We start from the raw sequence: 14164 nt of genomic DNA, 5'->3' as shown, positions 1-14164 counted from the left end.
ACTAATGAAATCTGTCTATCAGGCAGAAAAATAAATCACATGTAAAGGGAGCCAAGAACTAAATACTTCTCTTCACTGCACCATTCCTCTTAATGTGAGGTAAGTAGCAGAGTCCTGGAGTTTCTGAACTTTTATGAATTATTTACAATTCTCACAAAAAAAACCTCTCCAACACACATCCCTGAATTTTGCTCATTTCTGGTTCCATCAGTAATGTTAGCGTTTTGTGATAATCACTGTAGATGCCACCACTTTTGTGACTCACACCAGAAGCAGCAGGCTCACAAATGCATTACCTTGCCCCTTCCCCAGCCCAGAGGGAGGACAGACCCTTCACCCTGCCCCATTCACCAGCTGCAGCAATCCCGTACCTGCCACCTGCAGCTACCCCCACACCACGTGTGCCTTCCAGGCCCAGGAAAGGGATGCTAACACTCCCACAGTTTAAAAGTACAAAACCAGCATCAGGTATGGCAAATGAAGCCAGAGAAATAAACTCTTCCTGTGCCCTGAGCAAGCATCCTACGGGGAGCAGGGACCAATTAGGACCCCAGTCCGGCAACTGTCCCCATGACTGTCCTTAATGCCGAAACAAAGGTTTGCAGTGCCTCCGGCTTTGCCTCACTCTGCTTCACTGAAACCTGCATCTCTGAATCTGCCGCCTCAAGCAAGAGCTCTGTTAGGAAGAGGCAACCTGTGTCATCCTGAGCACTGAGATAAGCTTTCCATGGCTGGACGCCAGCCTTACTCATAGCAATAGTATGGATGTGGACGACGTGAAGAGCCGTCTGTATGGTATCTGGATGAACAGTCCCACACCAGGGCAGAGAGAGGTGGCAGCTCATCTCCAGGCTCAGCCAGGTCTTCTCAAACTGTTCTGCAGTCAGGTAAACATCAGGAATTAAGGTCAGGCTGCTTGTATCGGGATGAACCTTGAGGACTTCTTTATTCCCTTCAGAAATCAGTGACTCTGAAATGAAACAAACACGTGAGATGTAGCATACAAGGTGCAGCTCCCAATTTCACAAAGAACATCTTATGAAGCCATCAGATGAAGAAGGCTGGAATCACAGCGCCTCCAGCAGCATCCCCTGGGCTAGTGAGGTGATGATCAGCCATGCATTGCACAAGGTAGTCAGAACACTAAGTCAGCATTCTCAAAGTACTGTGATCTTCTTCCAAAGAAACCCACATCTACCGGCAAGGGGAAAACGGATCCCAGGTGAAGGTGAGGCAGGTTACCTGTGTCTCTGTTCCTGGAGTCAGTACAAGGAGAACAAGTGTAAGAGGGTTCTGCTGGCTGGTGAGCAGTCACAAGTGCCCAGCGTTCTCTGCCATAAACTGGTGCAAGAGTGTTAAACTCTGAAGCCCATGTATTCACAGATCGCTCGGTTTGGTCTTCCAGGAGCCCCAGAGAGGGGTCAGACTTGGGGCTACAGAGGACCCGTTTCACGTCTTCCACACCAGACTGCAAAAGGCGATAGTAGAACAATCCACGGTCTCGTACTGCCATATCCATCTCCTCCTCTGTGAATTAGAGAGAGATATAATTTATGGAGAATTCTATCATCCAGATTTCCCCGAAGTACTAACCCTTAATTACTAAAAACAGATTCTTAGGGATACAGTGTAAGCCTGTTACACTCACCAACCAGACAGCTAGGGGCCAAGTAGCAGCCTAAGGCATAAAGCCACCTTACCTTGCCATCCTGGATGGTCTCCTCACAGCTAGGATGCTGACACACAGCATCCATGCACTGGAGACACAGCCAGACCAGGTCCCGAAAAGCCTGTACTACAGCTTCAGTGAAACAGAATGAAGGGAACTCACCTATGCAGTAGTAGAGCAGTCTCCCTAGCATGTCCTGACACTCAGCAGGACGAGACAGGAAAAGTCGCACCAATGCTGTCAGAAGCTCCATCTTCACTGCTGGGAACATCTCTGATTTCACATTCTCCACAAAGTCCTCTAAAACATAGGGGGCATTTGGTACTTTCTCACCATGTGCGCCCAGGAGCCAGATCAGCGCTTGCTTCCCCTGAAGGAAACACAGAAAAAATAGCATATAGATGCTGTTCACCAGAAAGACAGCATTGATGTGAAATAAACAGATGCAAGAGAACAAGTCCTCTGAAGATCTCTGATCTTTGCCCGCCAATCACCAGCCAAAGGAAAGCCAAACAGTCATTGCCCACCCATCCTCAAGAGCTGCCAGCCCATGGCATAAAGGCACCTTACCTCACTGTCCTGGATGGTGTCCTCACAGCTAGGCAGTGCCCGACACACAGCATCCGTGCACTGGGGACACAGCCAAACCAGGTCCCGAAAAGCCTGTACTACCGCTGCAATGAAACAAAATGCTCAGCATTCCCCAAGAGTTATAAAACCACTGGTGGGGGGAGGGGAAATTCCAAAAAAAAACCACTCGAAACTTTGCAAATCTTAGCTAGGAAGGTCAGTGCCTTGCTTGTGACTGATTTGAGACACCCTTCTTCAAAGTCCCATGACACTGCGTTTGTCAGAGCAAAGCTGCACCAAGTCTAAAATAAAGCACTGAAACTTCAGATTGTTCCTCTGGCTGCTGGAAAGTAATCACTCTTCTGGACATTCCCCAGCCTTTAAAAAGACACTGACTCATGATGCTTCAGACACACAAGGTTAGAATGACAAATTAAAACTAACACCAATTCAAAACGAGTCTCATGAACTTTAGGTCAAAATTTTAAGGTCTCTGCTGCCCACTTACAGAAACACCAGCAGCTTCCGAGATCTAATTCAACAGCTGAGCGCAAGCATTTGATTTTCAAAACTGAAAGCAAGACCACTTAAAGGAGAGGGCAGAAACAGCAATGATACACAGTTAGATCTGAGGGCAGCAAAAGAAAAAGAGAAGCCTGGGTACAATTGAATCAGACTATTATATGAGGAACAGAAATCACAAAGATTTAAAAGATCCATTCCCTCGGAGGTGGCAGCCAGAAAGGAGTCTCCACATCAGACCATGAAGGCAGCTATGACCCCGTTCACCACAAAGAGTAGTTCCTAAGGAGGGAAAAACTGTCCACTCACACTATATACCCCCAACTCCACCAGGAAGACTTCCACCTGAAGTTGCCAATTAAATTAAAAGCCAAGTGCTTCTGAGAGCCTTGAGTTTGGGATCACAAGCCCCAGCAAGGCCAATTCCTGAAAGCATAAGCCAGGCAAACAACCTGCAGATGATTACCTGAAGTGATATGTTCCTGCTGAAGCCCCAGGAGCTCTGTCAGAATCCCCACACACTGTTCTGTGTATGTCCTAGCAATATTGCCTGCAGAGATGCCAAAGGACATAAAAGTCAACCTTTTAGCAGAGTGAAATATGAACCACGAGCCCAACTATTCATCACAAACTCACTTTAAAGAAACAGTCTTTCTCTTTTCCTTTTTGACTACTATTTCTGAAAGCATAGTCAAATGAACTTGTTCTCCACACAACGGATATGTTTCTTTTTCTGAAGCCATGCCTCAGAAGAATTCTGAGCTTTTCTTAAATGTAACACATAAGAAAGGCATTTTAGCATCCCTGGCTTTCTTCTTATGTATACTATAGAAACGTACCTATTTTAAAGCTTACAAAACCAAAACTAAAGTGCCCCAAATCACCTTAAATCTGCCCCCTCACAACTCAAAAGAACAAGCAGGTATTAGAGCAGCTCCTCCACCCACTACACAGTTTCATTCAATACTGTAAGGCTCATTAATATGATGAAATGACACAATTCCTTTAGAGCATCTCATCAGAGCACAGACATTTGAACGAGATTCAAGGACATTATGCGCAATCTGAAACAGTTCAATGCCAGGACTTCTGAAAGAATCAGCACAATCGTGGTTTAGAAACACACTCACACAAAACATTCCTGGGGAGGCTGCTCTATAGAAGGCTGTACTGCTTCAGGACAGACCAGTTATTTGGCATTTGGCCACATAAACTTCAGCAGAGAAGGGCCCACCTTAAAGATCTAGGGCTGCAGCTGCTCCTGAGGCAGGACACAGCTCTTACCTATGGCGAAGATCGCCCCTTGGGCAAGCTCTACTGATACATCAGTGCAATAGCCCTTCAGCTCCTCCAGCACTTGCTGTACATTTTCATCATTTACCAGCTCACACAACACCTCCATCTTCTGGCATTTGATGTAGTGGGGCTCTGAATACAAACAGAAGAACTTCTTGTAGTGGCTGCTAAAATGGCCAGGAAGGCTACCAAGGATCTGACGTACATGGCACAGCGCAGTGAAGCAGAGCTCCCTGCTCTCAGAGGTGCAGGCAGACAGCAGCGGTCCCTTCACTCTCACCAAAACATCTGCCTGCACATGTGGGTACTCCCTGGCCAGCACTAGGAAAAGCTTGGTGGCTGCCATCACAACGCTGGGGCTGCTGCTTTTGAGATAGCCATCCAGTAAATTGAGTATGTCGAAGAGTTCCTCCTCGCTGCGGGGTTTGTAACGCAGAAGGAAGGTAAGCACCTCACTTTGCCCCCACTGATCCAGATCAGCCATCCTGCCAAGAGAATAAACACAGTTTGCAGGAGTCAAGAAGCGCACGAAGATCTGCGCTGGGCAGAGTAGAGGCCTTAGCCTCTGAGCTTCTTATGGTCTCTTTTCCAAACCAAACGCCATGCTTCAGAAGTAGATACCACAACTTTATCACAAGAGAATCGACCAGTGTATGCACATAGGCTTAACTCAGTATCAGTCATGTGCACTTTTGCTGGTGCTCTAAGCCAGACAGCAACATTGACAAGAACCCTGGGCAGAGCAATATTCCTCTTTTGCCAGATCATGTAGAATTACCTGCAGAAAAGTTAATTTCTTCAAGCAATAGATGAGTTATATACCTTTCAATGGGTTGGGAGAGACATACTAGAACATACCTGTCCCATAAATATCATGTGTACCCACACCAACCCCCCCCCCCGCCCCCAACCTAATCACATTAACCTACAATTGCAAAACAAACCACCAGCTGAAGCAAAGACTCCCTGGAAAAGCAGGGCATCTCAGATTTCTCTTAAGACCTTAGCATAAAAGTAATTTAGTTTCTCTTAGGGTGGGCACTTCCACCTTTGGGTGCCTGACACCTCCCTTCGAGTTCTGACAGGAGCCCAGAAACACCCACTCTGCTAGCACACAAAACCCAAGAACAAGAATGAAGCGTCCAGCAGCACCTTAGTATCAAAGAAAACAAACCTGTTGAGGAGATGATGGGCAATGGGTTTGTTGATGACAACTCCTCCCTCCTTCTTCAAGATCTCTTCTAAGGCCCTCAGACAATTCACGACTACAATGGGATCCTGGTCACGAAGCAAACTGTACAGCTCATTCACCAACGTACCATCTGCGAAGAAGCAGAGGTCCTTATATCAAATTCTGTTGACACGCTGCCACTCAATTGCTGTCTGTAAGCATTTTTCAGGAGCAAAAGGTACGGCTTGAACTGGGAGAAGCGCTCAACAAAACTGGCAGCTCTACAGCAACACCTGCCCTTGGCACAACTTTTCCCTGAAGGTCTGCAGGTGCGAGGACGGCGCCCGGCCGACCAGGGACCGCGGAAAAGCCGGGTGCTGCGGGAGGCCCTGCAAAAGCAGGTACGCAAGGGGCACTCTGGCGTGGGACCTCCTTTCTCCGCTCACCGTCCTCCTCTTTCTCCCTCCCTCTCTCTCGCAGCCGCGGCAGCCCGGAGGCAGGGCACCGCACCCGGGGCTGGCTCTCGGCAGCCGCGTGCCCCGGCCCGGGGCGACCCCCGCCTCCTGCCCGGCGAGCGCTCCCCCGCGGAGGCCAGCCCTGCGCGGCCCGGCGCGAAGCCCCCCGCCTTACCCACTTCGGAGTCCCCCTGCAGCTGCAGCATCTTGGCGCAGCCGAGCACGGCCGCTCTCCGCACGTAGGAGGCCTTGTCCCGCAGGCCGCTGAGGAGGGGCTGCTGCAGGTACTCCTGGATGCCGGGCATCCTGCGGGCGGGCGGCCGGGCGTCAGCGGGCCGCCGCCACGGCCCGGCCGGGCTCCCCCCCCGCCGCCCGGCCCCGGCCCCGGCCCGGCCCGGCCCGGCCCGGCCGGGCTCCCCCCCGACCTCCGCTCCGGCCCGGCCGGGCTCCCCCCCCCGCCTCCCGCCGCCCCGCCCCGGCCGGGCTCCCCGCCGCCTGCCCGGCCCGACTCGACCCACCTGAGGCCGCACATGCTGCGGAGGGCGAGCCCCCGCACGGCGGGGCTGGGGTGGGCGCAGTCCTTGCGCAGGGTGTTGACGGCCAGCAGCGCCAGCTGCGGCTGCCGCGGGGCCTGCGCCCGCACGTACAGCGACACCAGCTTCTTCTGCACCACGTCGGCCGCCGCGCTGGCCTTCACCATCTCCGGGAAGAGCCCCGACACGTCCGCCCCCTGCGCCATGTGCCTGCGGCGGAGACACGGCTCAGCGCCGCCCGCCCCGGACCGGCTCCCGCCGCCCCCAGACCCCCGCCCGCCCGGCTGCCCGCCGTACCGGATGACGCGCAGGACGGCGGCGCGGTACCGCAGCCGGTCCGCCTGCACGTGTGGGTTGGACAGGGCCCGGCGGAGCTCCCGCAGCGCCTCCTCGCCGCCCAGGTACGGCATGGTCCCGGTCCCGGTCCCGGGCCGCCCGCTGCTGCTGCCGCCAGCCCCGCCCCGCCCCTGACGTGCCGCCTCAGCCCCGCCCAGCGCGCTGCGCACGCATTCCCGCCCCGCTCCCCCCCCCGCGCCTGCGCGGCGCCGCCCGCCAAATTCGGCGGGAAGCGGCGGGCCGCCCGCCCGCCATGAGCGGGACGGTGATCCCCGGTACGCCCATCGCCGTGGACTTCTGGAGCGTGCGGAGGGCGGGCGGCGCCCGCCTCTTCTTCCTGTCGCACATGCACTCGGACCACACGGTGGGGCTCTCCAGCACCTGGAGCCGCCCGCTGTACTGCTCGCCGCTCACCGCCCGCCTCCTCCACCGCCGCCTCCAGGTAGGTGCGCCCCGCCGCCCCGGTCGCCTCGGCCCGGCCCGGCCCGGCCCGTCCTCACCGCCCGGCCCCCCGCAGGTGGCGACGCGCTGGATCCGGCCGCTGGAGGTGGGACAGAGCCACGCGCTGGGCGACGAGGTGACGGTGACGCTGCTCGACTCCAACCACTGCCCCGGCTCCGTCATGTTCCTCTTCGAGGGCGCCTTCGGCACCATCCTCTACACAGGTACGGGGCGGGCCGCCGCGCGCCCCGCCGCCGCCCCCGCCCCGCCCTGACGGCCCTGTCCTTGCAGGGGACTTCCGCTACACCAGCGCCATGCAGGGCGAGCCGGCGCTGAGGGGCCGCCGCGTCGACCGCCTCTACCTGGACAACACCCACTGCCACCCGCACCGGCCCCTGCCCTCGCGGCAGCACGCCACGCGCCAGGCCGCCCGCGTCATCCGCGCCCACCCGCGGCACCAGGTTGTCATCGGTGAGTGCCGCCTCGCACGGCGGCGGGCTCGCCTCGCCCTCCCCTCGGCGGGGGCTCGCGCCCTGCCGCCGGCGCGCTGTTGATGGCTCTCCTCGCAGGTGTGTACAGCCTGGGGAAGGAGACGCTGCTGGTGGACCTGGCCGTGGAGTTCAGCACCTGGGTGGTGGTGAGCCCCTGGCGCCTGGAGCAGATGCGGCTGCTGGAGCTGCCCGACGTGTTCACCGCCGAGGAGGGGGCCGGCTGGATCCGTGCTGTGGACATCACCGAGATCCGCTGGGATACCCTTGTCAGCTGGAACATGCTGCACCCCACCATTGCCATCCTCCCTACCGGCAGGCCCGTGAAGGTCACCCACCCCAACATCCACCCCATTCCGTACTCGGACCACTCATCCTTTTCAGAGCTGTGCGAGTTTGTGAAGTGGCTGAAGCCTTGCTCGGTCATTCCTATCGTGAGGGGTGGCACGTGCCAGGCTTACTTTCAGAAATACCTAAGTTCTGACCCCCAGGCGCTTCCTGACCTCAAAATCCCAAAACCTGTGCAAGAGTCTGTACAGCAGCAAAGCAAAAGAAAGGGGCAGAAACCCCTGTGTCTCTTGAAAAGAGCCACCTGGCATTCTGTGCCCCGAGGAGTTGTTTATGAGTCCCCGGAGAAATATACTGAGGAATCTGAAGCGTCCACTGGTGTTAAGGTTCCTCGGCAGAACTACTGTGAGTCAGCTTTCTGCTTGAAAGAAGGCTGCGCTTGCCACACGGGCAAGGGGAAAGGGAAGGAAGAGCTGAGCGGAGAACAGCCAGGAGTAGCACGAGCAGCTAGCACTGTTAGCCAGGCACTTGTTTCTGATGAGCACTTTCCAACTGGGTTTGCAGAGCAGTATTTACTCACTCCCTTAATTGTCCTAAAGCAGAATTCCTCACAGAAATTTGATGAGCTGGTAGAAGATTTCTTTAGGAGGGGAGAAGCGCTCTGAAAAATTGTGTGACATTTGCCAGTGCCAATGCCATTGATAGCAGTGATTCTAGAGGTCTTACTACTGCATCCCATTCTCTGTGCTCAGGTTTCTCATCAGGAGAGAGGAGCTCAGCTATGGGGCTCTACTTTCTTTATCTCTTGTTAGAGGACAAGGAGGAAACTAGAGCCAGTTTGTAGGCAGTAGAATTTTTTAAAATTTATTTATTCTTATATCTCTGCCAACATCTGTGGGGTCTCCACACTACACTTGGGAAGCTCAGTCCCACTACGGGCATGCCTTGTATCCACTTTTTGCAGTGACTTACCTGTCTCTTGTGACAAAAGATACTGCCAGGTCGATTCAAGTGAGCTGCAGAGGGTGTGAGCTGCCTGCAGCTGAAGTAATTAATGGGGACATATGTAGCAAGAAGGGGGAATCTGAGAGCCCCGAAGATTCTGCTTTCTATATGTCTGTAATGCCTCATTGACTATGACCGGTTCACTCCAAGATGTATTACAAATATTATGTATTAAGGTACATTTAAAAAATGGTGCTTAAAGAAATCTAGAAAATGAAGTGCCTCCAAGTCTATTAATCTATTTTCTATCTTTTAGTCTACTAATAGCTCCAGACAGCACTGTTTTTGCATCCAGCCAACTGCAGCTGGATGCAGTTCTGCTCTCCTGAAAGCACCATCTTAATGTTAACTGTCAATGGTTTTTCAGGTTACTGGCTGGAAGAAATAGGCATTGTTTGGGTTCTTGAGTTCTGGACTTTCCAGAATGGGTTACTAGATCCTCTGCAGTCTCTGCACTCAAGTTTGCATGTCTGAATTCTGCTTGACTGCAAAGCACTTCTGGTAACTGCCAGCAATCTGCTAGGCCCACTGCCTTCCCATCCACTGCCTGTTCTTATCACGCAGTGGTAAATGGGATGGAAGATAATGAAACATCTGCTTAGTGGTGTAAAGTGCTCAGTCTTAGCAGCATTGTTTGGGAAGAATACTGTGGCTGAACAGCAGAATTGGCTCTGTGAGTTAGTGGGCAGGCACTTTGCAGTTCCAGATCAACTGCAGAGAGCCACAGCCTGGCTGGTGCAGTCAGGAAGTTTCAGCAGTGTGACTAGCCAGCGGGTACCATTGTGGGGCCTGGAAACACTGTCATTGTCTGTGTGAAGCTGCACTAGCAACATTACAGATCGGCTCCCCATAGGGTCAAGGCAGCAAAACTAGAGTGGAAATAGTCACTAGGCACTTTCCTGGAGCAACAAACAAGCTTGTTACTGGGCTTTGTCTAGCCTCCTTTTTGTTACTTTCAATGCAAAATGTTTCACTTGATTTTGATCAGGATCAGAGGCTCTTCTGAATGTAGTGTCCTGCAAGATCTCTCTAAGACCAGTCAGCTAGATGGATTGAATTCCCTGAATCAAGCTAGAAAAGGAATCATTTGCTCTTTGCTTTTCACAAGCCCCAGCTTTACTCAAAGATGCCTGTAGTGCAGCAGCCACACCTGTTAAAAACAAGGCTGTCCTGAACAGTAATCATGATGACAGCCAGAGTGGGTATGTTTGGAAAGCTGTTTGGCAAACATGAGTCCTAACTCCCAACCCTGTGCCTTCCCAGGCACTGCAACATTTATCACTATAATAAAAGCAGTGCCTCTCACTGGGACTGCCAGTTGATTCTGCCTGCCAGCTGCTAAGGGAACATGGGAAGTGATGGAGCAGTGTTCTGTGAAGTACATTTCAAAAGGGGTAGCAAGGGCAGCTCAAGCTTCTTGCTGTGGTCTTTATGTTTTACTTTTTTATTTGCTAATCAAAACTCAACTGCAGAGCTCCATCAGGTTGGTGTGAGTGGAGACACCTGCATCTTTTGTAACATTTGAGACTGCCAGGTAAATAATTGTGCTATGCTTGCAGTGTTTTGTCTGCTGCTGGCTGCCTTGGAGATGCAGGCTGTTATTTAAATATTGTTGAAATTTAAGTGACTCATTTGACAGGCAGGTGAGTGAAGTGCTGCCTGAACTCCCAGATTCCATGTCCTGCTCTCGCCTGCAGCATCTCCATTGCTCAGAAGGAATGCTTGCCTTCTGAGTCACTGCTCCATTTAGGTATGTTGCAAATGACCTTGGAGCTCAGATGCATTTCTCTGCTGAAGTTTTGTGGGTCCAGCCTTCCCTCTTTTATTCTTATCAACTGTTCTTATCTATCATTTATTCAAGTAAAGAAGGAGACAACCTCCTGGTGAACCTCTGGGCAAAATGGAGTTGTAAATGGCCATTCTTTACAAAGGCAACTCTGATCCTTAGATCACACAAAAAGAAGTGGAAAATTGCAGAGACTTCAGAAGCTGGGGATCTGCACCCTATTTCTGAACGCTTAGTTAAAACTGCAGAAGAAATGCTGGCTTCTGTTACTAGAGCTTAAAAGGTAATTCCTGCCACTTCAGAAAGAAGTTATCCGAATTATGTAGAGCCAAGGAAACCTAAAATCTCTCCATGGTTTTAAAAGGCAATAGAAGCAGGAGAGATCGGACCAACAGTCAGCACGTTGGAGATCTTTGCTTTGGCACAGCAGATGCATGAGGCGTTTTAGAGTGCCACAGGTTTCCTCCCTCTCTTAGGTGTTAAAATACTACTTTTGTGTGTTATTCTAAAATCCTGGAAAACAAAACATGGCCTCATGGGCAAAACTGGCAGTATAGTATTGTTGAGCTCTAAGGTTTCTGAAGATCCTTCAGCTTTCCCTGAATTCTCCTGGCAGTAAATAGCTGGCCTTTTACAGGCATTGTTCTCCTTCACGCTTGCCTCCAAAGTTTCCTTCTTTTCCTACCACCAGCCTAGCTCACAGGGGAGTGTTACTGCGGTCAAGAGCTGGAGCGTCATGTACACCAGGGTCTGAACACGCTGCTTCCAGCTCAGCTGCACAGGGCTCTGTCAACACTGCTACCACAGGTGTGTTTTGCTCACAACAGTGACAAGGAGAAGCTGTAGCCAAGTACTAGCTTGACTGTGGGTTATCTAAGGGCCATGTGCTTGGAAACTTACAGTTATCCCAGGGGGAAAAAAACCCAAATGGTGCTCAGACCAAAGCCCTCCCAAATCTATACATGCAGAGCAGCCTTAAGCTGCTTATCTCTGTTCCACAGTTGGGAACCAAGCCCCAATGGGATGAAATGACCCACCCAAGGCCTTACAGAGCCTACAGAGGAGCTAGGAATGAGCTGTTTTCAACACTTTTAATAAGCTGTGATCAAATGCTGGCCTGTCATGAGGGCAGGGCAGGCTTATGGTTCTGGGAGTAGGGCTGCCTACTGAGTTCCTTCCACACAGTCGCCTGTGAAAGTCCAATCACTATACTATGAAACAGTTTAGTTGGCCCTAGCTTCTCTAAAGCAGAGTAGAAAACCATGAAGGGGCACCCTGCCTATGCTATGGAGAGGAGGAAAAGTACCCTTTAGGTTGCTGCCCAGAGACCAACGTAAAACTTGCCTAGCTCGTGTGCTCCACGGCAAACAAGCATATAATGTAACTTTCTAAGGGAACACTGTAGAGCGCTCTGCTCAGTAGCGTTTCTAACTCAGCTTCCCATACTAAAAGGCTAAAGTGCTTATGACAACTTTTCTCTGCTGCAGAGCTGCTGTCCATTTTTGCAGCGCAGGTTCTTACTGTTATTTTCTAGATAAAAAGAATTATGTAATGGGGAAACCTTTTCTTCTTCACCAAGAAAACTAATTCAATGAGCTTACATAATTTCCTATACGGTGTGTTGTAGCTTTGGGCTTGTTCCAAATTAACCTCAGGTCTAAATCTCTGGCTTTGTGCTCGTTTATGGAGCTCTCTGAAAAAGTAGTAGAACATGTAGCAAAGGAGAAAAGGTAGAGTCACCCTCATCATGTGAGGTGCCTTCTTCAGATGCGCTGCTGTCTGGCTATGGGTATTCTGTGTGCATTTGCAATTCCTTCTACTAAATTTGGGCTCTTTTGCTAAGGTCGCTACAGTGCCGAAGTTTTCCTTGCTGTCACTTTGTACTTGGCCAAATGCCAGCCTCAGCACAAGCGGCCATGAGCGTGGACTAAATCAACTGGGACAGACCTTACTTGACAGCAAGCCTCTTGGCCTGGCTCAGGGAGTCTGGGACTTTGTGAGCAGGTGCCCGGGAAGATGAGAATATTTTCCTTTTGTGTGTGTGCTCCACTCACAACAGACTTGTGGAATGGAGCACCACGTTATCCTATGATTGGTTTCTAGGCATTGCTCCTGGTAAATGGTGGAGCGTAGGACTCAGGCCATCTGGAAGGCCATGCTCCTCACCCCAACAGGCAGGAGCTGCAGAATTGCATGGGGGAGGAGGAGGGAGAGCCTGGGGAGGCAAGTTCCCCCCCTTCTTGTAGGGGATGAGTTCCACAGTGAGCCCAGGGCACAGGCCATGTCAGGCTCCCTTGGGTTTCAAGGGGCTCTGAGCCAAGCCCTCGCTGAAGTGAGTTCTGTGCTTTCTTGCTTTGCAGTTCACTGTAAACCTCAAGAAAAAAAGGCTGAGAGAGATGCAGCCCCCAAGTCCTCCATGCAGGACTGAGACCTTCCTTTAGCAGATAGTATAGAGGGGTGAGCTTCTGAACGGTGTTTTGCTGGCAGAAGAAAGTGGAAAATGTTATTTCTTGAATCTTAAGCACACACACACATTACTTGTAGGATTTTACACAAAAGAGCAATACTGTCCCGTTCACGCTTACCTGCTGGCAGCTTGTCTTGCTGTCCATTGCAATGTTATTTAGTGCCCCAAATCATGACTCTAGCACTCTTTCATGGAAAAAAGTTGCACTTAAATTTCTGCAAAGCAGAAAACCTCCTCAGTACACCCTGGGCTTTCTCCCTCCCCAGGGGATCTGACAGTGGCCCTGAGGATGGTTTAGAAAGGCGCTTGTGTAATAGCGAACACCACGATGAAGGCTCTGTCAGTGTGCATTCCCGGATCTGAATTTTAGTGTGCATCTGCGTGAACTCTCCCACCCATCTGAGGTGGAGCACTGTGCTGACTGGTGGGGGCCTCAGCTGCAGAAGTTGTGACTGTCGGGAGGACGGATGTGCCCATGTGGGGAGAGCCCAGCCCTCGTGGCAGAGGGGCAGAAGGGATGCTGTGGAGAGTCTCCAGGAGCACTTCCTTTCCTGGGGCTTATGTTGCTTTCAGCAGTCTCGGGGGGTGTGTGTGTGTGTGTGTGTAATTTCCTTCTGCATTTCAGAAGGATCAGTAGAGTAGTACTTCAGTTCTTAGGTTTTTACATGTAGCGGATATTACTTAGTCCCTTTTAAAGCTGAATGTACGACCATCCCTGATCAATGCCCTTTGCTTAGTGCTGGAACTTGGCACTTTTTGTCTGAGGACCAGGACCCCATCACACCCTCAGGGAAGTTACGTTATCAAATGTGCTGTGGCATTCAGGGATGCATAGGCATGTTTTTGCAGCTCAGCATCACTGCTTCAGCCTTGGGTGGCGGTGACCCATTAACGAACACTCCAGAGTTACAGGACCGGGTTTCCAACAGCCTGAAAAAAGCCTGAGATGATGACATGCAGTGGCTTTTCCTAGGCTGGTATACTGTCCATCTTTCACCTTATTGCCATCTCTGCCTACAAGGATCTAACTGTAGCAACAGTGGATTGTGAGATCGAGGTACTTTGATTTTTATGTTCTTTATTGCATGTCCTTTTTTTTCTGCCTGTCGCCTCCATCTGGATGCAAACTACTATTCC

The 14164-nt window shown here is 51.6% G+C and overlaps 2 protein-coding genes across 2 annotated transcripts; one reads left to right on the top strand and one right to left on the bottom strand.

Annotated features, from left to right (window-relative positions):
• Positions 1–103: 103 nt before the first annotated feature.
• On the bottom strand, positions 104–6671 carry AP4B1 (adaptor related protein complex 4 subunit beta 1). Its single transcript, XM_075054730.1, has 10 exons — positions 6514–6671; positions 6202–6426; positions 5859–5989; positions 5232–5379; positions 4046–4542; positions 3228–3311; positions 2240–2343; positions 1832–2039; positions 1243–1527; positions 104–970 (listed from the first exon to the last, which is right to left on the bottom strand). Exons 1-10 carry the CDS (start codon positions 6624–6626, stop codon positions 543–545), a joined length of 2223 nt encoding a protein of 740 aa, XP_074910831.1. The 5' UTR covers positions 6627–6671; the 3' UTR covers positions 104–542.
• Positions 6672–6785: 114 nt separating this feature from the next.
• Positions 6786–8978, top strand: DCLRE1B (DNA cross-link repair 1B). Its single transcript, XM_075054731.1, has 4 exons — positions 6786–6994; positions 7070–7217; positions 7285–7464; positions 7563–8978. Exons 1-4 carry the CDS (start codon positions 6806–6808, stop codon positions 8432–8434), a joined length of 1389 nt encoding a protein of 462 aa, XP_074910832.1. The 5' UTR covers positions 6786–6805; the 3' UTR covers positions 8435–8978.
• The last annotated feature ends 5186 nt before the right edge of the window (positions 8979–14164 follow it).

The sequence above is a fragment of the Buteo buteo genome, chromosome 23 (genome assembly GCF_964188355.1).
Source record: "Buteo buteo chromosome 23, bButBut1.hap1.1, whole genome shotgun sequence".
Classification (NCBI taxonomy): domain Eukaryota; kingdom Metazoa; phylum Chordata; class Aves; order Accipitriformes; family Accipitridae; genus Buteo; species Buteo buteo.
Note: the sequence above shows the minus strand (reverse complement) of the source record. Positions and strands in the feature narration are given on the sequence as shown.